Source organism: Hippopotamus amphibius, chromosome 3 (assembly GCF_030028045.1).
Source record: "Hippopotamus amphibius kiboko isolate mHipAmp2 chromosome 3, mHipAmp2.hap2, whole genome shotgun sequence".
Classification (NCBI taxonomy): Eukaryota; Metazoa; Chordata; class Mammalia; order Artiodactyla; family Hippopotamidae; genus Hippopotamus; species Hippopotamus amphibius.
The window spans coordinates 183541048-183566274 of NC_080188.1; the positions used below are offsets into that span (position 1 = coordinate 183541048).

Here is a 25227-nt window from a genome sequence, read left to right on the forward strand (position 1 = left end):
TATGATTATATCTGACTAGATTGAAAGCTTACATTTGTATTGTGGTATAAATTAGTTGTAAATTCTGTTTTATTGTATTCAGTTGCATTGTTTTCATCAGGCAATTTATCACATGGGTGTATGTGAAATTTCTTCATTTATTAAATTTCAGATTATGTATTTCAAGCCAGAGCAAGGCTTAAACATTTTTCCATAAGTATAGCTGCAGGTAAACAAGCAATTTTAGCCCCGAAAATAGCTTCTGCTTCTGTCAACACGTTGTTTATTCTTTCTCTGAGATAAAAAGTTCAGTTTTCTGATATTTGTACCAAGATAAAGTCAGTAAACAAGATTAATATAGTGTGGAAAAGGTTGTCAGCAGCCCTGGCAAAGGAAATAAGTTGCCTGTCCATAGAACATACTGTAAACTGAATAAAAGTGTCAGGTCCACCATGAGATAATGTGATCATGAACCTCTAACAAAGCATGGCATAGGCACAGTCGGCTTTTCTCAGAGCCGCGGTGTAGAAAATGGATTACTGTGTTCGAGGGTTACCCACCGGAATAGCATGAAAACCGCATTTTGAGGCGAATGCAGGATGTAGTCCTGGAGTTGAGCCACATGTTTACCTGTGGTGCTCGAACCATAGGGTTATTAATGTCATCATCTGTGCACATTTGCAATATTTGCATTTCTTGGAATTTCAGTGTGTGCTGGCATCCTCCTTACCCAAGTGATACCAAATACATTTTTGGAAGTATTCGTTTCTTTTCAGGGGCATTTATTGCCTCATCATACTTTTTGGAGTCTATACGTTAAGTGGCACTTCTATAATTACAGAGGGCTTTTTTGTTTCAATGTGACGGAGCATAACATAAAGCCTTTTGCTGCAAGTTTATGTCTCATCAGTTGTGATGGTGGATTCATGCTGTGTTTATGTTCTCATTGAGAACCCTCTATAAGATAGGAAAGGTGTGACATTTTCTCTAAAAATGGGAATAGCTTGCATTGTTAAAAAAAGTTGAACCTTTAATTCTTTATCAGGTTTTTAATTTGATTTAGAAAAAAAGGCATAAAATTTTTTCTCTTACATGAAATTACATTTTGTTCCATGTAAATACACAGATAATTCCTAACTTCATGGGGAAACTATAAAAAGGACTACTCACTACTTCCGTGACTTAAGTTTTTGTATGCATTTTTTTTTGAAGTACAGTTGATTTACCATGTTGTGTTAGTTACAGATGTACAACAAAAGTGTTTCACTTATACATATTTATATATGTATGTATTCTTTTTGGATTCTTTTTCTTTCTAGGTTATTGCAAGGTAATGAATATAGTTCCCTGTGCTATATAGCAGGTCCTTGTTGTTTATCTATTTTATATAGAGTAGTGAGTTAGTTTAATCCCAAACTCCTAATCTGTATGCATTTAAAATGTGTGCATTATAATACATGTTATTTACATTTAGGAATTAACTGCAAACATGTTGGTCCTAGGAAATATCTTCTCAACACTAATCTAATTAAGTAAATTTTTTTAATATACAATTAAATATATTTGCAGTTGTACAGTGTTTGGAAATGAGAGTTGGTGGTCTAGTTCTTAAGAAAGGTTTTTTTTTTCTTTATCAAGGTACTTTTAAAATAGTCTTAAAATTCTAGCACTAAAACAAAAAGCACATTCTTACCAGGAGTTAAATTATCTTTCAGTCCATGCAGTTGTCTTAGATTTTGAGAATTGTTATATTCTCCATTTGAGTGGTTACCCTCAATGAAAACATCCTTATTATTCACTGCCTTTTTACAAACTCAACTGTGACCTGTTTTTGGTTTTAAATCTTTCAGGTGACCACTCCTGGCCCAGTCAGTAACAAAAGAATGGTTCACTTTTCCCCAGATTCTCATCACCATGAGTGAGTATACGCGATATTTGTATAATCTTGTTCGGCTATTCTGCATCTTTCCCTTGGGAAATTAGTCGCTATTGCTAGTAAAGATGGTTTAACTGAAATCTATCTTAAAAAAAGAGTTAACATCATGTACCAATGACAGTAGTCTAAGAACAATTTAAATGAAACACATGGCAGAAATTTAAAGAAAGGTTTTTAAATAGTCATTCCTTTATTTTGCTTGTGATAGAATTTGAAATTCGTGTGTTATTGAAAGTCATATATATTTTCTTAAAGCATTTAAATTTTCATTACATTAAGTAGCATCAAGTTCTTCTACTCATCCATCCTCACTTCCTTCCTCCCATAACCCTTTCTAAACTACTGAAATGAAGAATAAGTGATTCTTTTTCTCATTAATTCTCTACCCTCTGCTCCTGTCCAGCATGAGCTGTGAAGGGACCAGAATGTATTTTCATTCAGCAGCAAAAGGAAGAGGCTAATTTGCTAATGAATTCCAAACAATTAAAGCTTTGGCTTAGTGAGTTATGTGGTGAATTTCTAGGTGCTAATTCCATTTCTAAATACATCTTTGTTGGAAAACCTTAAATAAGTTGTGTATTTTGGCTCAATACCATATGTCTTCTATGAAGCTGGTTGAACTTGAGAAAGACCATTAAAGTATGGAATGATATGAATTAATTATTGAATGAATTTTTATCTGGAAAACAAATATTAGGACCCATTAGATCCTGTTTTTTTGTTTCTTTTTTCTTTTTTTAAGCTCTTTATTGGAAGATAATTGCTTTACACTCTTGTACCAGCTTTTGAGGTACAGCAAAGTGAATCAGCTGTATTTAGACGTATATCCCCATATCCCCTCCCTCCCGCGACTCCTTCCCACCCTCCCTGTCCTGGCCCTCTAAGGCATCACCCATCATCGAGTTGATCTCCCTTTGTTATACAGCAACTTCCCACTAGCTATCTGTTTTACAGTTGGTAGTGTAAATATATCTATGCTACTCTCTCACTTCGTCCCAGCTTCCCTTTCGCCCCCCACTCCCCAACCCCATGTCCTCCAGTCCATTCTCTGCATCTTCATCCTTATTCTTGCCCTGTCACTGGGTTCATCAGTACCATTTTTTTTTTTTTAGATTCCATATATATGAGTTAGCATACAGTATTTGTTTTTCTCTTTCTGGTTTACTTCACTCTGTATGACAGACTCTAGGTCTACCCACCTCATTACATATAGCTCCATTTCATTCCTTTTTATGGCTGAGTAATATTTCATTGTATACATGTACCACATCTTCTTTATCCATTCATCTGTTGATGGGCATTTAGGTTGCTTTCATGTCCTGGCTATTGTAAATAGTGCTGCAATAGATCCTATGTTTTAAATCTACTTTTTAACAAATATAAAGCAGAAATTATTGTTCAGATGTAGCTTAATTTATAAATATTATTAATATGAATATAATTTATGATATAGAGTATTATTTGTATAGGTTTTTATATATTAACTTTTATAGCCTATGATATCACAATCTTGCCTCTTAATAGCTTACCTTACTCATTTTTTAATTATCCCATAAAAGGCCTTCTCTCTCTCTCTTTTTTTTTTTGTATGTTTTCGTCTGGATTTTCTGTTCTGGTATAAAACAAATACTCAAGAAAGTAGATTTAGAGCTATATTTAAACCAAAAATTGCATTTGGTAAAGATTATAAATGCTCTCAGGGCAAACAGTCTCTATCACCTTCATAGTCCAGTGCTAGTTGTTGAGTGAGTGAAGACATGAAAGTTTGTATTTAAAATAGGACAAAAAAAATAAAAAATAAAATAAAATAAAATAGGACAAATGTGATAATGTCAGTTCACTATTGCTTCTGAAATTAACAAGTAGGACCCTCATTGTACTATCCTGACAACCCTTCCACATCCATCTCCCACGTAGTTCTCAATCAATTAAATAAGAGTTTCTGGGGGTGGAACTTAGACGCCACTATTTTTAGAGTTTCCCAGGTCATCCCAATCTGTTCAATTACCATTCTCTCAACACTCAGGACCAAAACAGTCATTTTACTACCTCACATTCTACATGCCATTAGTCCACTTTTTTTAGTATCTCATTCTGACCTCCTCTTTTCCACATCCTGCTCCATTATTTTAATTAAGGCTCTATTATCTTTTATATGGATCTTTTTGGCTCTACTCTGTCCCTATTTCAGTACATACTACTTACTTCTACTACTCAAGTTCAGTTCTGATCCTTTTATTTTCCTATTAAAACTTCCAGTATTGATTGCCTCTTGACAGTAGAAAAACCTTAGCATATCTTTCAACACCTTCCTCAGTCTGGCTCCAGTTATGTTTGCACTTTGTTATCCAGTACCTCTTCCTCCTAACACCAGTGGTCCAGCTGTCAGCCTCTGTTCCCTGAATAGAACCTCTGCTTCACTGGCCCCTTTAGCCAGTGACTTTGCTCATTCATCTCCTCCTACCCAGCTCTGTCAAAACCCTACTTGTTATTCAAGACTGATGGAAAAATCAGCTATTGTATTTATCAAGATATACTAGGTGCAAGTAACAGAATATGAAACTAACACTAGCTCAAACCAAAAGGTTTAGTTTTTTCTTTTCCTCACATGAGAAGTTAGGAGGAAGGTGGCTTTAGGGCTTGCTACTAAGCTTAAAGATATTATCAAGGGCCAAACTATTTCTCTTTTTCTGCTTCATCATCTGTATTAGTGTCCTAGGGCTACAATAACAAAGTACCACAAACTGGGTTACTTAAACAACAAACATTGTCTCATAGTTCTGTTCTTTTTCCATACTTTTTATTTCATTGTAGAATAAAATTCCTCTTGCATTCTTGCACTCTCCCTTCAATTTTTTATATTTTTAAAATATTTTTTATTGAAGTATAGGTAACACACAATATTATATTAGTTTCATTTATTGAAGAAGCTGTCTTTTCCGCATTGTATATCTTGCCTCCTTTGTCATAGATTAATTGTCCATATAAGTGTGGGTTCATTTCTGGTCTCTCTATGCTGTTCCCTTGGTCTGTGTATCCTTTTGTGCCAGTATTGTACTATTTTGATTACTATAACTTTGTAGTATAGTTTGAAATCAGGGAGCATGATACCCTCAAGCTTTGCTCTTCTTCCTTAAGCATGCTTTGGATGTCTCACATTTCTGAAGGCTGGAAGTTCAAGATCAGGGTGTCAGCAGGGTTGGTTCCTTCCAAGGGCCCTGAGGGAGAATCTGTTTCTTGTCCCCCTCCTCACTTGTGGTTTGCTGGAAGTCTTTGCTGTTCCTTGACTTCTGCTGCATCATCCTGGTCTCTGCCTTCATCTTCCCACTGCCTTTTCCCTTTGCCTGTATCTGTGTCCAACTTTCTGCTTTTTATAAAGACACAGATACAGATACATAATAACATTTTATAAGGTCATATTGAATTAGGGCCTATGCTAGTGACCTCATTTTAACTTGATTACCTCTGTAAAGATCCTATCTCAAAATAAGGTCATATTTTACAGTACTGGGGGTTAGGTCTCCAACATATCTTCTGGGGGGAAACATTTCAACACATAGCATCTTCCTGGTCTTTTTTTCTCATATGTCTTCATATTTACTGCCTCATGGTCTCAAGATGGCTCCTGTGGTTCCACGTATGTTGTCTGCATTCAAGGCAGAAAGAAGAGGGAAGGACTACAAGCAGCTTTCCTCAAGAAACAAAATTATTTTCAAAAATCACTCACCCACCTTCCCATTATTCTCATTGACTAGAACTGGGTTACTTGGTCACCCACAGTTGCAAGCAGGTTTAGGAATGTAGGTGTCTAGCACAGGTTTAGATCAGTCATGATAGGTTACTTGAGTCTGGCACATAGTGGCCCCTAACCAACTGAGGATGAGAGGAGGATACTATCAACTGGGTAGCTGCTGACACAATTTGTCATATTCAGCTCATTGATTTTTCAACATCCACACACCCTCTTCTCTCCACACATGCATATTGTGCAGAATACCTTTCCTGCCTTCCCCAAAGAAGACCACTTCAGAATCTCACCTAGTTACTTCATCTGTCTCCAGATCTCACCCAGGACCTCTGAGTGACATGAAGTTTTAATCAGATCTGGCTATGGCTCCTGGTAGTATGTTGTGTGTAGTATAAATAAAGGGCCTGCATATAAAATATAGAATTGCAGAGAATGCAGGCGATTTCAACAAATCTCCTGTTCAGTAAAGGAAGCAATTAATACTCAGCATGCCACAACACACACATCCAATTTGGCAAGCAGTCCCTTTCTGCTTTCTTGGAGGACCTTCCTTGTTATTTATCCTGTAAGATCACAGCTGATATGTTCATTACAGCAGATGCCCTTCCAGGGTGCTGCACAGTTTTTGCACCTTTTTTTTTCCCTTCAGCTTTATTGAGGTATAATTGACAAATAAAAACTTATAAAATATTTAAAGTATATGACATGATAATTTCATGTATGTATACACACACACACATTATAAAAGAATTCCCGCCATCGAATTAACATAGCCAACAGCTCACATATTTACTTTTTTTTTTTTTTTGGTGAGAACATTTAAGATCTACTCTCTTAAATTTCAAGCATACAGTACAGCATTGTTAATTATAGTTGCCATTAATGTACATTAGATCCTCAGGCATTCTTCATCTTATAACTGAAAGTTTGTGCCCTTTTATCAGCCTTTCGCTATTTCCTCCACCCCAGTCCCCACCTCAGCCCCTGTCAACCACCATTCTACTCTGCTTCTAGAAGTTCAAGTTTTTTTGTTGTTGTTTTTTTTTAAGATTCCGCATATAAATGATATCATGCACTATTTATCTTCTGTCTGGCTTATTTCACCTGGCGTAATGCCCTCCAGGTTCATCCATGTTGTCACAAATGGCAGGATTTCCTTCCTTTTAAGGCTGAATAAAACTCCATTGTGTGTGTATATTAATTGACCATATATGCATGGGTTTATTTCTGGGCTCTATTTTGTTCCATTGATCTGTGTGTCTGCTTTTAACCAATACCATACCTTTTTGATTGCTGTAATATAATATCTTACATATATTTAGTATATATTGTTTGACTAAGTTTGAAATCAGGAAGTGTGATGGCTCCAACTTTGCTCTTCTTTACCAAGATTGCTCTGACTACTTAAGGTTTTTTGTGGCTCATACAAATTTTAGGATTTTTTTCTTCTATTTTTGTGAAAAATGGCATTGGAATTTTTACAGTAATTCCCTTCAATCTGTGGATTTTGTGGCTATTTGTGCATAATATAGATATTTTAGCGATATTAATTGTTCCTCTTCATGAATACAAACTGTCTTTCCATTTATTTGTCTTCTTCCATCAGTGTTTCATAGTTTTTGGTATATAGATGTTTCACCTCTTTGGTTAAATTTATTCCTAAATATTTTATTCATTCTGATGCTGTTGTATATGGAATTGTTTTCATAACTTCTCATTCTGATATTTTGTTGTTAGTGTATCCAAACACAACCAATTTATGTATATTGATTTTGTGTTCTGTAGTTTTACTGAACTTGTTCATTTATTCTAATAGCTTTTTGGTGGAGTCCTTAGGATTTTCTGTGTGTACTATCAAGTCATCTGCACATAGAGACAATTTTACTTCTTCCTTTGTGGTATGGATGTGTTTACTTTCTTTTTCTTGCCTAATTTCTCTGGACTGCCAATATTTGTTGAATAGAAGTGGCAAGAGTAGTAGGCATTTTTGTCTTTTTTCCTAATCTTAGAGGAAAAGCTTTCAGCTTTTTACCATTGACTATGTTAGCTGTGGGCTTCTCATATATGGCCTTTACCATGTTGAGTCACATTCCTTCTATTTGTTGACAGTTTTTATCATGAAAAGATGTTGAATTTTATCATATGCTTTTTCTGCATCTAAGATGATCATATGACTTTTATCCTTCATTTGGTTAATTTGATGTATCACATTTATTAATTAGCAGTTGTTGAACCATCCTTGCATCCCTGGAATAAATCCCACTTGATCATTGTGTATGACCCTTTTAATTTACTGTTGAATTTGTTTTGCTGATATTTTGTTGAAGATTTTTGTATCTATGTTCATCGAGAATATTGGCCTGTAATTTTCTTTTCTTGTAGAATCCTTCTCTGGCTTTGATATCAGGATATGCTGGCCTCAAAAAATGAGTTTGAAAGTGTTCCTTCCTCCTGGATTTTTTGGAAGACTTTGAGAAGGATTGGTATTAATTCTTCTTTAAATATTTCATTGAATTCACCAGTGAAACAATCTGGTCCTCTGGACTTTTTTTTTTTTATGGTTTTGATTACTGGTTCAATCTCCTCCCTAGTAATCGGTCTTTTAGATTTTCTGTTTCTTTATGATGACGGTTTTGGTAAAGTGTATGTTTCTAGGAATTTATCCATTTCTTCTAGGTTATCTGATTTGCTGCAGTATAATTGCTTAGAGTAGTTTCTTGTGATCCTTGGTATTGTTATGTGATCAGTTGTAACAGCTGGGAAAGTATATAGTTAAGCCCCTCCCAGGGAGAAACAAAGATGGGTGTTTTGCCTGCTCCCTCTGCACTGAGCTTGGGTGTATTGCCATGAGGGGAATTGTTCCTGTGTGTGTTTAGAAACTACTTCTTTGTTTGCTGTAGTCCTGTGGGACTAGTGAATACAAGCTCCATTGGCTATCAGAACCAGGAGATCCAGGGCCTGTCCCTCAGGTGGCAGCTGCAGAAGCTGGGGCACCAGTCATGTGTACAAGCTCCTTCCAGATAATGCTGGCAGCCTGGTTTTATTGTTGCAGCAAGCAGGAGTGAGAAGGCAGGGGACGTGCCCACCACCCCCCTGGACTCTGAGGAGGATGGCAGCCAGCCCCTAGATGTATCCTCAATCAGACTGTAGAACCTCAGACAGCACCTTGTAAAGTATGTGGTCAAAACCCTTCCAGGAAAAGACTGGAAGATGGAGGTTTTTAGGCAAACATCCTGCCCGCTCTGGGCTGAACCTTGGGGATAGCCACGGTGAGAACTGCTTCTTTCTTTGCTATAGTCCTTTGAGTCTCAGAGCTGGGTGCTTTGGGGGCTCATCCCTCAGGTGGGAGTCTTAAAATTGCCTTTCTTCCACTTTAGAAAAAAAAGATGCCCTTTCAGTTCTAATCTTATTTTGGCACATTGCCCTGTAGTGTAAAATCCTCTTGGGTTCCAAACAGGGGTCATTCATGTTGTACTGATATTGATGTTGACAGATTAAATCAAATGACTAAGTCATAAAGCTTTATGCAGTTTAGGTAGGTAGTTTCTAATGCTTTGTTTTCAGCATCCGGTAGATTATTAAAAATATCCCTTAATTTTGAAATCATTGTGTGATGTTTTTTGGCATAAACTCTGAAGGAGTTCAATAATCAGGTAATGGTTCTAACCAAATTCCTTTTATTTTTTTATTTCCATTTTCTAATTTGTGTGAACAAGATTTCTGAGCGCTCAAATTGTTCAAAATAACAATAGAATTGATGCTAAAGGTAATATTCATCAATGGATACATGAACTAATTTGGGGGAATAACTTGTTAATGATAGATTTCTAATAAAATTTTATTTTTATGTTTAGTATTATCAAAATATATTTATGCTGGTTTAGTTAATTGAGCACTAATGATAACTATATCAGATCTTAAGAAACTGATGCTTATCAACTAATAGCAATTACTGTTAGCATTGACTAACTTATAAACTTATCAGAATAATTTTTACTCTAGTTTTATAGTCACAGATCCTTAAAAAAATGTTATGTGTGTATTTACATATGTATGTATTATTTGTATATAGGTATACACACATTTTTGTTGTAGAAGACTATGATAGGATAACATAAAAGGCTTTCAAGTATAAAAGTATATTACATTAGGATAAACTTCTGTGAAGGAGTGAATTGAAAAGTGAAAGGATTCAAGGAGAAAAATAAGCCATGTAAAATTTTCTACACTTAAAGCATGTGCCTGTCCTTGTATCTTTTTTTAATGGATTGATGGCTAGTATAAAAGCACAAGGATATTTGGATTCCAATGTGTATATTCAAAAGAGTGGTGCAGTTGTACTTTAAAATATCAGTGTATAAAATTAATAGAAAATGAATCCTTTGCAAATATTTAAATTATGATGAAAATTTTAGATGTCTGCATAAAAATATGCAAAGGGAGTATATTTTCATAACTGTTTCAGGCAATATGTGCTCAAAAATGGTTGAAGCCCACTCTTGAGTAGACTCCTGTCAGGAAAAAATAATGGAATATCCTACAAATAATGGTTTAAACAGATAGCTGTTTAGTGTACTGATATAAGTAGGAAGTCTGGAAGTAGGCACTTAGTTGCACAGCTACTGAGAAGGCAATAACAGTATCTGCTACAACCTCCTTTACGGAATCGTTGGGTTTTTTTCCCCCAAATTCCCAGCAGCAATTCTCAGTACCTTCTCTATTCCCCCTCAAGGTTTTTATTTCTACTAGATTATGGTACTTGTCACATTATTCTCTAGACTGTAGTTGTTATATGCATACCTTATTCCTCTAATGAACCATGAATTTGCCAAGGATGGAGGCTTTTTCTTGTTCTGAAATTTCTCATAACATACAATACAATGGGCACATTAAAAATCATTTGCTATGGGGTCAAGGTTATCAAGTTCCACTACTGGCTAGTGATGAGGAGACAACCCCTCTTCCTGATGCTTGCACAAGAGTATAGGGAAAGTATAGGTGAACTGTGGTTTTGTGTAATCCTTGCTGCACTTACCTCAGAGCTGTAGTAATGAACTATAAGAATGGCTGAAACACACATTAAATGACTAAATATTTAGAAACTTCTAATTGGATAGTAAGCAACAACGACTACTTTCAATTAAGTCAATATTTGTTTTGTTTTGGAAGATCAGCTACAAAAAACAATGTGAATAGGAATACTTAAAATAATTTTACTTCATAGAATTTGAATACCTTTATTTCTAATAAATAGGAGAAAATATTTTAGAGGTTCTAATGCAATAACATTTAGGAATTTTCAGTTCCTATGGTCACATGGTTAATAAAGTTTAGTGTAGGGCAGCTTGGAAAAGTCTAATCGAAGAAACAGAACTGCTGAGCTGAGGGATGGAAAAGGAGAGTTTTAGAGTTATTAGAACCACACCCAGCATGGTGCTCAGCGTGGAAAAACTCACCTCACTGAAAGTTTTCAGCTCAATATACGAGAATAGTGGAAGTAGGTCACTGAAATTTGAATAGTTTCTCTAAAGATGATATTTTACAATAATTTCAATTATAAAATAAAATTACTTGTAGAAATTTGGTGAACAGCCAACTTTGCTGAGCACATGTTAGATTATGGAGTCTTGGTTTTAAAGGTAAACTAACATGTGCTCTGTACAGACATTGAGAAGCCTTATAGTGTCATAATTATGAAAATATGATTATTTTAATTGTACTAATTGTTTTATCTTCCATCTAATAATTATTCCCTTAGAACATGTACTTCTCTTTTTAAAGTCTAATTGTTGGTATGCAATAGGTTTCTTTTAATGGGAAATATAACACAAATAAATGAAACATTCATTAAAATAACTATAGCGATGTACACAAAATGTGATAAGAACATCAATCTAACTAAAGCAGAGAAATTAGTATCTAATTTCTGAGTAAAAATAACATGTTAAGTTTTAAAATTCATATTTAATAATTCTGTTGACTTTTTGAAAATACAAATATTAAGATCTGCAAAATAAATTAATATATGACTACCTAGTTTTAAAAAATATTAAAGGCATCAAATGGGGTTACTTTTTATTCGCTCCACCTCCCTTTATGTATTGACCTTAAATGGTCCAGAACTTGTTCCTTTCCAACATTTTTCCAATCATTTATGAGATACTTGTTTTTAAATTGAACAAATATGATTTATTAATTGATTTTTACATTGATGTTTATGTTTTGTGTTTGTTTCATTTGAAAGTATAGGAAATTTACCTCAGGAATTGTATGTAAATCAAAAGTTATTTTACATGCACATGGGTAACCACTTATAATCCTACGATGAATTCCTTTATAAAGCAAATATTCACCCTTTATTTTATCTTTTGTGTAAATATCGAGTTTGCTTAAAGCAAGATTTGCCCGGATTAAAGGTTAGGGTCATTGGGAATACTTTTGCAGTTTGAAATTTAGCATCTATTTCTTTATGGTGAAAGTAGCTGTAACTTTAGATTGAGATAAACAAGATAGACTGGATCAGTTCCTCCTCTGATTTACTGTGATTCCTTTGGATAAGTCATTGAGCTTACATATTTCTTAATTTTTAATTATAGAATAAGGATAATAACAGTCCTTTCTTATATATGACATTTTTTACAATGTACTTATGTGAAATACAGAAAGATTGTTAAACTGGGCATAAAACATTTCAAGATGATGATGATGATGCTTTATATTATAAAGTATATTTTACTTTTCAGAGTATTTTCATATGCACCACTCTCTTCATTGTTTTTATTACCTCTCTGAAGCATTCATAGCAGTATTATACCCCCATTTTATAGAGAACTTAACTTTTCTGGTCACACACTGTACTCCACTCAACCAAAAGTCAATTAAAGAAACCAGTGCATTAAGCATTTATTACATATTTGATAATACATTAAACCTGTTGGGGGGTCCTATAGACATTACTCATGAGTATTGGTGTCTCTGCTGACATTTAGTAATAAATACATAGTTATTGCAAACATTCATAGAATAAAAGCTCACATATTACTTCATTCACTGTGTACTATGGTGGAGAAAATTAACACTTATTGTAAACACCCATTATGTGCTGGGTTCTCCGTCTTGCATAAGCCTTCTAATACTGTTAAGAGTGGAGGGATTTATTTTATTTTATAAATTAGGAAGAACCCAAGACTCTCAGTAGACTCACCTAGCCAGTAAGTGCCAGAACCTGTGTCCAAACCTAGATCTTTCTGATTCTAAAACCCATGATTTAGCAGCCACACCAAGCTGAACTTCCTGGATTTACACTTGTAGGTTAATGAAATAAATACCAAGTTTTAGAAGGGCTTCTTGAGATAGTTTTAGAATTGACTTTTTATTTCATAGAAGAGGTAGTGAGTGAGGAATATCTTTATACCCTGGTCATCTGCTCCACAGAATATCAGAACCCAAAAGAATCTTAAAATCGCATAGCTCAGTGCTCTTATTCTTCTGTTTTCATAGAGAATAACGTGGTGGCTTTAGTTAATAAAACTCTGCCCTAAATCTCAAGTCATTCATTTATCCATTCATTCTGAAAACATTTATGAGGACCTGCTGTGTGCTAGACACTGGGTATACAGTAGTGAATGAGAGACATCATTGCTGTTCTCATGGCACAACCTAACAGAGATGATAGACATTAATCGGTAAGTACGCCCATAAATGTGTAATTATATGCTGGCCCATAAGTTATTTATGATGATTATTATTTATAAATGCTCAAGAGGCATTACTGTATATGGCGCTAAGTACCCTAAAGGAGAACTTTAAAAAGAATTTGAAGTAGACACGGAGATGGAGAAGACTTTTTAGGACAACAAGCTTGAGATGAAATCTCTAGGAACTAAGTGATGGCGAGAGGAGCATTTCAAGCAGAGAGAATAACGCTTTCTGTATCAAGGAACTAAACAAAGGTTAAAGCAAGTGACAGAATGTGAGGCAAGAGAGTGTAGAAAGTCATGAGACTGGAGAAATGTGGGCAAGGACCAGATGATATTGTCTTGCAGGCTCATTAAGGCTTCTCTCTCCTCAGAGTAGTAGAAAGCCACTTAAGACTTTGCTTTGCTTTTGTTTATGTGTTTTCTTGAGGGTAAGGGTATGAATAACTAAAAATCCAGAATTGAACTTTGAAATGATCGCTCTAGTCCTGCAGTATGATAAATGGACTAAAGTTAGTAGGTACAAGGAAAGTTGCATCTTTCCAGGTAAAATTTGATAGCTTGGACTAGTGGTGCCAGATGTTGACAAGTTTTCTAAAAGTCTGAGTCCAGTTTTTGCTAGAAAGTTTGAACTTGATCATGAGCTACAAATAGTTGTTTTCCTTAAATTTAGAGGCTCAAGTTGTTTCGTTTTCAATAAAATGTCTTCCAAATAGTCAAGTATAGATAACCATAGTTTATTAGTCATTCTTTCAAGTTAAAAATGGTGCTCCATGAAAACAGTGGCTTGTTCTGTTTGCATCTCGCACAATCTCACAAGTGCTTTTCTTGAGACAACTGTTGTACTTCACTGTGCATCTGAAATACTTCATGTATACTTCTCATTTTACCACGAATAATTTTTTAAGTATACTCCAAAGTTGAGATTTAATAAAAAATGTTTACTGCTATGTCAAGAATATTCTTAAGTGAAACTGGCTTTTTTTTTTTTTTTTGGCCCCTGCAAGTTCATGGCAGTGAGGAATACAAAGACTATTAGTTCAGTGTTCCAAGGACCTCCTCACTCCCGCCCAGGGCTGCATAGCATACGCTTTAAAGACAACACTTTGAGGACCACAGGCAGAGACAGAACTAAGAACACCAAAATTTGTGTATCATCCTAGGTCATGTGTGAAGGTCACATGGAACTCCCTGTCAATGTCTTCTACATTGACACACGTGCCTTGGTCTTTTGGCATCCTCAGTTGTAGTTGCTACCAAGATCTAGTTCTTACCTAGCCATATGGCTTCTTCTTAATATTCTATCCTCTCACCTTAATTTTTCTTTCCATGCCTTGATCCATGAAACCCTATTACAGGATAGTGAGTAAAGAGTGTGACAGGCATTTCTACTACACCATTCCTCAACCCCCTTTCTGTTATATACTTCTTCATACTTACAGGTCTCTTCAATAAAATAGTTATGGTTCACAAGGAAGATGTTCAATGTAGAAGATTGTATTCCATTTCCAATGTTAATTCAAATTTTCAGTGATAATCTATTTGTAAGCTAGTGCTGTCCAATAGAACTTTTTATAGTAATAGCAATGTTCTATATCTTCACTGCTGATTATGGTAGCCACTAACCATGTGTGTCTAGAGCACTTGAAATGTGGCTAATACAACTGAGGAACTTAATTTTTAATATTCATTTAAATAGCCATATGTGGCTAGTAGCTACCATATTTAATTTGCTCAATTATCATCTTGTGCTCAATTAGAGAGCACAGATTTAGACCATTATGTGTACACGGCACTAAGTTAATATAAAATTATGCTTCTGAGTCAAAAAGGAGAAACTCTGTAAAAAGTAGAAACTCTAAAAGCCAAAATCTGTATTATAACTGCTGTACCTCAGTTAAGAATTCTGAGGTTGGTTTTGTCCTTTTGCATAGAGGTAATATTATTTGACTTCTCATGAAATCCTATACATTTCTGCTACTTGTAGTTCAGCACCGTGGGTGAGAGCAAGGGATTAAGGAGCAGTGAGAAGAAATTAGTATGGAACTCTCCATCTGCAGAGATTTTAGTTCAAAAAATCTTGTTCCCTAAAGCTTTATTATCTACTTCTTACTTAAAAGCAAAACAAAAAACTCCCTTCTACTCCACAGTTACCCACCACATTTTGCTCTGCTACAAAGATTGCCGTAGCGAGGTGATACCTAGTCCCGTCATCAACAGGGTAGGTGAGGATTAAATGAAATAGTGTGTGTCAGGCTCATTTCTTAGACATCCCTAAACTGCATCCATATCCTAGAGGGACAAGTCAGCTAGGAAACCATATTCAGCCCCTCGGAATCTTGAGAACAGACAGACCATCCAGCTGTGTCTGTAGGTCTAGCCGTCCCCCGGCAATTGATCATTTCAGACTCTTCTGTGTCCCCTCCTCCTAGATGTGCATTTCACTGTTAGCCCCCTCCCTTGTAAGTCCCTTTGGGAATCTTGGCTCCAGTGTAAATAAATGCCTCTACAACTTCATCCTCTTTCATGCCTTTTTTCGTTTGCTATCTTTACATAAGTTTGACTCTTTGGCTTTCAAGGACACTACTTCCTCTAGATTTCCTGATTTGTTCATGTTTTCACTAAAGAGTTATTAAGTACCTTTTACATTCCATGAGTACATTTAAAAAAGAGAGAAAAAGAAAACAGAACAAAAAAGAAAAACTAGATCTTTTGATGATGGCCATTCTGACTGGTGTGAGGTGAAACCTCACTGTGGCTTTGACTTGCATTTCTCTAATGATTAATGATGTTGAGCATCTTTCCATGGGTTTGTTAGCCATCTGCGTGTCTTCTTTGGAGAAATGTCTATTTAGGTCTTCTGCCCATTTTTGGATTGGGTTGTTTGCTTTTTTGATATTGAGCTGCATGAACCACTTGTATATTTTAGAAATTAATCCTTTGTCAGTTGCTTTGTTGGCAAATATTTTCTCCCATTCTGAGGGTTGTCTTCTTGTCTTATTTATGGTTTCTTTCACTGTGCAAAAGCTTTTAAGTTTCATTAGGTCCCATTTGTTTGTTTTTGTTTTTATTTCCTTCATTCTAGGAGGTGGGTCAAAAAACATCTTGCTTTGATTTATGTCATCGAGTGTTCTGTCTATATTTTCCGCTAAGAGTTTTATAGTGTCTGGTCTTACATTTAGGTCTTTAATCCATTTGGAGTTTATTTTTGTGTATGGTGTTAGGAAGTGTTCTGATTTCATTATTTTACACATAGCTGTCCAATTTTCCCAGCACCACTTATTGAAGAGGCTGTCTTTTCTCCATTGTATATTCATGGGAGGGGGGAATATGGGGATATATGTGTAAATGCAGCTGATTCACTTTGTTGTACAACAGAAACTGGCACAACAGTATAAAGCAATTATACCCCAGTAAAGAGCTTAAAAAAAAGAAAATGAAAAGAAAAACTCCTCTCCCCCAAATTACGATAACTGAAAACAATGAAATAGAATGGTGGTTAAGAATACAAGGTGTGGAATCAGACAGCCTCAGTCCCAACCTTGGCTTCAGTGCCTGCTAGCTTTGTGACCTTAAATAGCAATAGCACTCTTCCATAAGGTGTGAGGTGTGAATGAGATAATCTACGTGTGACCATTACCATAGTTCCCAGTATCTACCTAACATTTATTGAGATACTGAGTTGTAGGGGTGTTTTCACTGCTAATTCTATTATTACTCCTACTACATTTTCTTCCAACTACTAATGCTGTTATGGCACTCCAATTATGATTAGTATCCCTTTCTTAAAGACTTCCAATTTTTTATCAAGATAAATAAACAACTACAATATATGACTATAACTGCTTTAGTGGAGATATGTGCAAAGATGTTGAAAGTTTAGACAAGAAGGCATCTAAGTCTGCCAGGGTGAGTTAGACAGGCACCTGTGCCAGTCTTTCTTTCTGCATCAACTTCTGCTACCCTAATTTGTGACAATATGTATAATGGTTAAAAGGAACATGAGCTTTGGAATTGAGTATCTAGGTTTGAATTCCAGCTCTGCTACTTTGTTATGAAATCTTTGACAAATCTCTCAACCTCTCTGAGCCTGTTTCTTCATTGCAAAATAGGGGTAGTACCTATCTTGTGGGATTCTTTAAAGATTAAATGAGAACACTGCCTGTCTTTTAGTAAAACTCAATAAATGTTGGGTTCTCCAATTTTGGCAGAACTGTGGTGAGGCTTGTGTGAAATAATACATGATGGCATTTAGCACAGTTCATCTTCCTCCTTGATCTTCATCTGCATGCTTGAATAGAACCATCACCCAGGACTAACCTAGCTCTGAAATTTTAAACTATATTATAACATTTTCTTATCACAGCCTAGTATTCTTCCAGCTCTTGTCTTCTCTTATGCTCACTATCCTTGTTCTTTAATCAAGATTGCATTCCAAATGTCCTCCATTTTCTCCATCATCCTCCTTATTTTTTCTCTGTCCTTTAGTGCATTGCCTCCAGTGTCCACACAGTGTATTCGTTTTCTATACTGCATAGCAAATTACCACAAATTTAGTGACTCAAAGAATACCCATTTACTACCTCATAGTTCTCTTGGCTACAGTAATCGAGACTGTGTGTGTTGATAGAGCAATATACACATACATCAATGGAAGAGAATAGAGAATCCAGCAATAGACCCACAGGGATATCTTCAACTAATTCTTTAAAAAGGTATAAAATAAATTCAGTGGAGGAAGAAAAGCTTTTCAACAAAATTAAAACTTTTGTTCTGTGAAAGACCCTATTAATGAAATGAAAAGATAAGCCACACACTGGGAGAAAATATGTGCAAATCACACATCTGAAAAAGGCAGAGCTCAGCTGGGTTCCCTGCTCAAGGCTGAAGTCACAGCATGAGCCAGCTGTGTGGACATTTAGAGGCTTTGATAAAAAGAATCCATTTCCAGGTTCATGATGGTTATTGGCAGAATTCAGTTCCCTGCGGTTGTAGGACTGAAGTCCTAGTTTTCTTGCTGACTATCAGCCAGTAATCTCTCTCAGTTCCTAGAGGCTCCTCTCAGGTTTTTGGAACATGGTCCTACATCTTTAAAGCCATCTATGGAGAATCTTCTTCACGTTGAAACTCTCATATTTTGAATCTCTGAATCTCTTTCACCAGGAAGAGTTCAGTCCCTTCAAAGAATCAGCTGCTTAGCTTAAGCCCACCAAGAATAATCTACCCTTCTTAAAGCCAGTTGTGCCATAAAACACAACCTAATTATAGGGGTGACTATCCCATCATATTAACGGGTCCTTCCTGCATTCAGAGAGAGCAAGTTGTACAAGGGTGTGGATCACTGGGAGTCCTCTTAGAATTCTGCCTACCATCCTATTCCATAAATTCCTAACCTTGGATCAATCAGTCCTGCTACCCACATCCACTTACTCCTCTGCTGAGCACTGCTGAATAAAATCACAAGATTATATGATTTGTTGCTACACAGATTTATAATCTTGAACTTCAGTAGATCTCTCAGCAATGCTTTAGCATGGCCTTCCACAAAACATTTCATATGTCCCAAAAAGCTATTCTATGTCTTGTCATCCAGCCCCTGTTATAGGCTCCCTGCCTCCCCCAGCCCCCCAAGAACTTGACCTTTTCTTCAACTTTCCAAAGTAAGGCTGTGAGTCACAAATTTGGATGAATTTTTCCAAATATACCTTCCTTTGCTTTCCTTTTTCTTAGTATTAGAGGAAAAGATTTTTCTTCTGTCTGAGGCTGATTCCAGCACCTGTGTTTTTGATTGGAAGGAACGTTTTATTTTTCTTCCAAAAACTTCTTTTATTATATACTACATTTTAAACCTCTTCTTCCCATTTCTTTCTCCCCTGCCCCATACTTTGAAAGCCTTACTTCTAGAAAGAGTGGATTATACTATGCCCACTATACTTCCTCACATCCCACTTCTTCTGCACCCACCTATGACAATATAATCCAGATTCTTCACACATCACTTTCCTGGAAACTTCTCTGGAAAACATCACCAGTACATAGAAAAGATAGCAAAGTAAGAAAAACAAGTTAGCTGCCAACTTTAGAAGAAACAAAAAGAAAAATTCAGCAGCACAAAGTATTCATGTAGTCATAATATCTGTATTCACAACTGATTAATCAAAACTGGTGTTGTAACTGGAAATAGGGGGTTGGGAGTTATAAAAGAGCTAAATTTCCAATAATAGAAAGTCAATTATTAATGTCTAAAATCAATTAATCACAAAATATCAGTATAGCCATATTCCGTAGAAATACATCATGAAATACCAAGAGAAAAGGCAGAAAGAGTTAACAGTGGTTTCTCTGAACAGAGCTTAGAGGTCAGGATAGATGAAACAAGCACTTCTGTTTTTAAATCTTTCTGTTTGTTTTGTTTTAACTGTGTGTATGCATTTGATTTTTTTTTTTAATTTTTCTTTAAAGAAAAAAGGCACAGTCCATAGCAGAAGGGAAATTTATCAGTCAAAGTGTCAGGAAACTGCAGAAAATAGTAGTTGCTAGTTGGTGATTAATCCACGTCATTTACAAATAGCAATGTGTCCTTTCTCATAGCAAAAGTAGAATCTGACCTGCCAAAGATCATCACTGTCTAGGAACTTGAGAAATGTTCTGGTAACAGCATAGACAATATAAGAGCATGTTAATATAGAGGCTGTTTACTCCCAGGTTTTAGTACCGCAGAGGCTAGAGAAACCAGGAAATGTGCCCTTTCCATGTGATCCCTTTGTCCTTTGCAGTATGGTATGCCGAGCACCTTGGGCAAATAACCTAGCATCTGAGCCTCAGTCATTCCTGCAGCTTGGACATGAGAATAACCTTGTAAGGTTTTTCTAAGGATAGGAAATAATACATACATGTCACATATCTAAAGAGTGCTTGGCACACGCATGTACTCAATATGATGACTCATGAAAAAATAAATAACATTAATAATAATATTAGTGTGATTGTGGGCTTTTACTGACATTTCCCGTGTCTCTCTCGATTTCCTTGATGTTTACAGTCAGTTTTTAAGCAGAATACTGGCCAGAGGACAGGGCACACAGCTAATAATGCCTCCCGTTGAAAAGGTAGCGCCAGATAGACTATTAAAAGTCCAAGTTGCAGCTGGAACAGTATGGGGTGGGCCAGGCAGGGCGAGGCACAGTGCGGGAACGGAACGCTTCAGCTGTGCCAGGACTTCTGTATTTTTAGTGCTGTTGAATTTGTTCTCAGCCAGAATCCAGGTTGTTATAACTATGGAAGAAACGGGTTCAAGGTACCTTCAGCGGATGCTTTAGAATTCTCATCCAGGGCTTTGTGTGATTGTTCCTGGGGGCATAGCCAGAGGATATAATATTCTTGTATTTTTAATGTTTTTTAAAACTCCAACAATCAAAAGGTCATCATTTGTTGTAATGATGCTATAATTAAGTTGTGGTAAATGATAGCATTTGTAGATTTTATAACCAGAATTGATTCATAAAATGAATACAGTCCCAGCAGTTTATGTTACATAACTAAATGGAAATGTAATTCTGAGTTTGCTTATTAAATTGATAATTACGGGGTTCTGAGCACTCTTACATTTCTGTCAAAATTGGTGTAAGTCTAGACTTACATGAAACATCCATTAAAATACAGCATATTTGAGGCTCTGTTGCTGGCGTTGAGTGCACCTTGCACACGCACACACAGACTGATCACATGAGAGCACGTGCTGTTCGAGTGCCCTGCTAACTCCTTTTCTCTTTCCTCTGCAGCCATTGGTTTAGCCCTGGGGCTAGGACAGAGCATGGCCAGGTAAGGAACATTCTAATCCAAAAGGAAGTGACTCAGTCTTTCAGATATTTAACTACCTCCCCTCAAGGTAGTAGATCAGCTTTATGAGAAAGGATAAAATCCCAGCTCATTTAAAAAGGAGTCTGTCGTGCAGGTACTAACACCCTGACCCAGGGAATGATCCTCAATAAGCATCAGAGTTCTCCCTCCCTGCCCGCTTCCGCAGTCACACGTGTCACCCCCATGAAAAGGCTCTAGAATTCACTGGTTTGTGGGACTTCACCATTTATATATGTTTTTCACAAAGTTAAGGTACCGAAATAGTACATATACTCACTGCTTTATATCACAAGATCAGCCAGCAAGAGAATAGTTTTATTTTTGAAGTTTTGAAGGTGATCATGGTTTCTTACAAGTTTGTTATATTTCTAGTTTTTTTTTAGTTTCATGGCAGTGCAGTGATTAGTTGACTTAGCAAGAACTTGACATTCATTTTGGTTAACTTTACATGTAAAATAAGTAGTCTGTTTTCTTTGTCTGTTGAATGTGCTAGTTCTCCCTGTGCAGCGTGGTAAGGTAATTCAGGGCTTAAAATTATGATAGGTTTTAAAGCATATATGTTTTAGGCTTTGCATTCTTGCTAAGCTTTTTTTTTTTTTATTCTGGATTATAAAAGTTATTTTTTAAGTGGGTCAATAATATGATATGTAAGAAATACCTTTAAATATATGTGAATGAAAAACCTGAAATTCACAGGGATCATTTCTTCTGAGGACTTGATAGGTAGGTAGGTAGGTAGGTAGGTAGGCAAGTAGGCAGGTAGGTAAAGAGGGGATTGTGCTTGGTAATGGTAACTGGTAATATCACTATATGTATCTGTGAAGTCTTATTTCTTAAGCTGGGCAGCACTTCCAGAGTTGGTTGCACATACTATAGTTCTGTTTTCTTATGAAAGTGCCAAATACTTCATTATAAACTATACTGTATTTCTTAACACACATGAACCTAATTACAGAAAAATAAGTGAATTCAGTTTTAATAATTTTTTTGTAAACTTGGCGTTTTTCCATGAGAATGATGTACACCTTTAAATATATTTCTCACATTAATAATAGAACATATACTACTATTTCTAAAGTTCTGGAAATTTACTAGGCTAAGTTGCATCTATTGATGTGCTTATTCAGAATGTAATAATTAGACTTTCACTTTTCCCAAATGGTTCATACCCTCTATGTAAAATGCTTACAATAAGATTCTGCTTCTCGTAGTAAGTTGCATCAGGATATAGTTTATCCCCAAATACGATTTTTTAAAGATCATTTTCTACCCTCCAATTTGAGAAATACTAAAGTGATGTTATAAATTTGTGCTTTAGATTATAATGTAACTACAGTTAAACCTTTTTATTCTGCAGTTCAAAATTCACAAATAGCTAAAAATATATAAAGCTGGCCAATCTTTTTTTTTTTTTTCAATTTTTAAATCTTTTAGAGAAATTTTTGAATCAGCCTTTGGCTTAAACTTTGATATACCATTTCAGATTTTTATCTTGACTAGATAAGTTATTAGTTAATGAAAACAGCTGATTCTTGCTGTTTGTAATAGCTATGTTCTGTGAAGTTGATAAGAACACTTAAGTAGCAAATATTAAAAAATTGCTCCCAGAAAAAATACAGGGTTAGGTTCCTGAGAACCTCTGGTCACATTTTCATTAACTGATCAATACATATCCTTGTTTGATGTGTGTTTCAGTTTAAAGACACCGTATTTAATACATATTATTGATTCGTGAACACTGAACTCATGGCCAGCAGCACTATAACTTACACCTGAGGGGAGCTCGTCTAATGCACCTGTTTTCTCTATAAGGCCCATCACAACCTTCTCGCACTGGGGCACCCTAGTCAGCAGGTCAGCGCTATACTAGGATGCTGTTTTAAACAATGAAGATAAAAACAAGAACACAAAAATGCAAAAAAATGTAGCACTGAATGGGCCGTGGAAAAGACTTGTTGACAGTATGAGAGCTGAAACAAGAAGACCTACGTCACCTTGTCAGACTTCAGCTGAGAACATGCACTAATGGGGACTCAGATTTCTGCCACTCTGCGCACATCTGGCAGTGATGGCACCAGAAGTATTGCTTTTGGTGCTACAAATAAATTTTAGCAGATAAGTGAATTCGAAAGTACAGAATCTTTGAATAATGAGTAACAGTTGCACATACACGCGTATATAAATACACGCACAAACTGCTCATGTTTTGAGGGATAAAACTTTCTTATTTCAACTTAGACCTAACTTTAGCACAGTAAACTATTGGCTAAACCTAGGTCCAAGTGATAAAATGCAAGACCATGGAAAAGTATAAAACACTTCAATATATTGTTGAATGAATGACTGTTAGCGTGCATGACCGCCTTTTATTTCCGCCATACCAACTTATCCACATAAGGAAATGATCAGATTAACCCCACTTTTGAAATCCCACCCCTCACTGCTTTCCCTCATCTTACAATTCCTCTTTCTGTTCTTTAGTGTGAAGTCCTGTTTCCATTTACATCATGCATACTTGGCATTTCTTTATTACACATTTAGTAAATCACTATTGCCCATCAGCCGTTATCTATCAGGTGCCCTTTATTTTTACAAAAAGAGGTACTTATAAAAACAAGATAGCTTTTCCTCAGAGGTGGTTAAAGTCTGGGGCAGGAAAGCAGGAATTACGGTATGTTGATAAGTGTTTGAGAAAACTACCGAGAGGGCACCACAGAGGCCACAGAAGAGAAATGTGAAGGCTGGTTCAGAAGTGGAAGTAAGGAGACAGGAGCAGCTGTAGGAAGCCTCATTTTGTGTGTGTGTGTCTTTTTTAATTTGAGGATTTTCCTCCTTGAATATCTAATGGTGTGACATTTTGACTGATTTTAAGGAGGCATAGATCATTATTTAGAGATTACTTAGTTCTCCTTTTAAGGTGAGGACCCTGTGAAAGGCCAAGTATGGAGAGACTTAGAATTCTTTTGTAGACATTTGAGGAGTTACCTGAAAAGTGGCTGCTAATCGAAGCAGACTGGAGCTTGAATGCCTTCTGAATACCAGGTGGTAAAGAGAGGACTGCTGTGGAATAAGAATTCTGCTCTTTGCTTCTTCCTCTTGTGTTAGGAACGTGAAACTTTTAATAATCTTTTTAAAATATCATGAAGAGCCATGGAAATTCTCAGCTCCCTTTCTGCCACAGGAGCAACCATGATCCACGTGGAACATTTCTCTTCGTGGTTTCATTCCGCAGTTTTAAAAATGGTGTGCCTTTGTAAACCTCACATTGCACTAGGTTTTGTGTTTATGAATGTTCATGTCATTCTTATGTGAGTCATTTTTTAATATACATCTGCAGGTCACTAATAAGGGAATTGTCTCTCCGTTTGGCCTAAGTCCAGCAATCTGAGAGTCAGAAGGTAAGAAGCACTTCGCACCATCTTCAGAAGTTCTGTTATTAATCGGAGTTGACGGTGTTGAGTCAGAGCCCTGAAAATTAACCTCACTTGTGACACTGATAGGAGTCCAAGGACACAGGAAAAGTTAGCAGCGAGAGGAATGAAGAATCTCTGCAAACCTGATGAGATCCTCTTGCTTATGAGAGCAGAGCTCCGGGCCTCGGGCCTCGTGTGTATTTGATCATGCATTCCTGATCCGATTCCCCCACCGCCACCCGCACCCGCACCCCCTTGCCACCCTTCTGTTGTTGTTGTCCTTTAGGGCAGAACAGACACATGTTGGGAATCTTTCAAATATAAATATATGTTTTCTATTCGAATAACAGTCTGGATTAATTTTTTCATCTTTGCCCCTTAAAAGATCTAGGTTCCCATATAAACTTGTTAAATTCATGACCCAGAGATCTGAGTCTGTATTTTTTTCTCTGAGATGTATTTTAAATTTGCAAAGATACCCCCAGACGTATGGTTTTATTGACAAAGTGAGATCATTTTGTGATGACTTTTTGATATAGGTGCATTACGTTGAATAATTCCAATATTTGTCTCTTTTTATATACAAAGCCCATC

The 25227-nt window shown here is 36.1% G+C and overlaps 1 protein-coding gene across 7 annotated transcripts in view; it reads left to right on the plus strand.

Annotated features, from left to right (window-relative positions):
* Positions 1–25227, plus strand: part of GPATCH2 (G-patch domain containing 2) — a 171825-nt gene that overhangs the window by 101740 nt on the left and 44858 nt on the right. For 3 of the 7 annotated variants that reach the window (XM_057727559.1, XM_057727561.1, XM_057727560.1), the window contains exons 6-7: positions 1830–1897; positions 21142–21181. In XM_057727559.1, coding sequence (XP_057583542.1) covers positions 1830–1897; positions 21142–21181 — 108 coding nt within the window. Of the gene's footprint in view, positions 1–1829; positions 1898–21141; positions 21182–24557; positions 24619–25227 lie in introns of all 7 variants that reach the window. The other 4 variants (XR_009052660.1, XR_009052661.1, XR_009052658.1 and 1 more) reach the window with 3 other exon arrangements.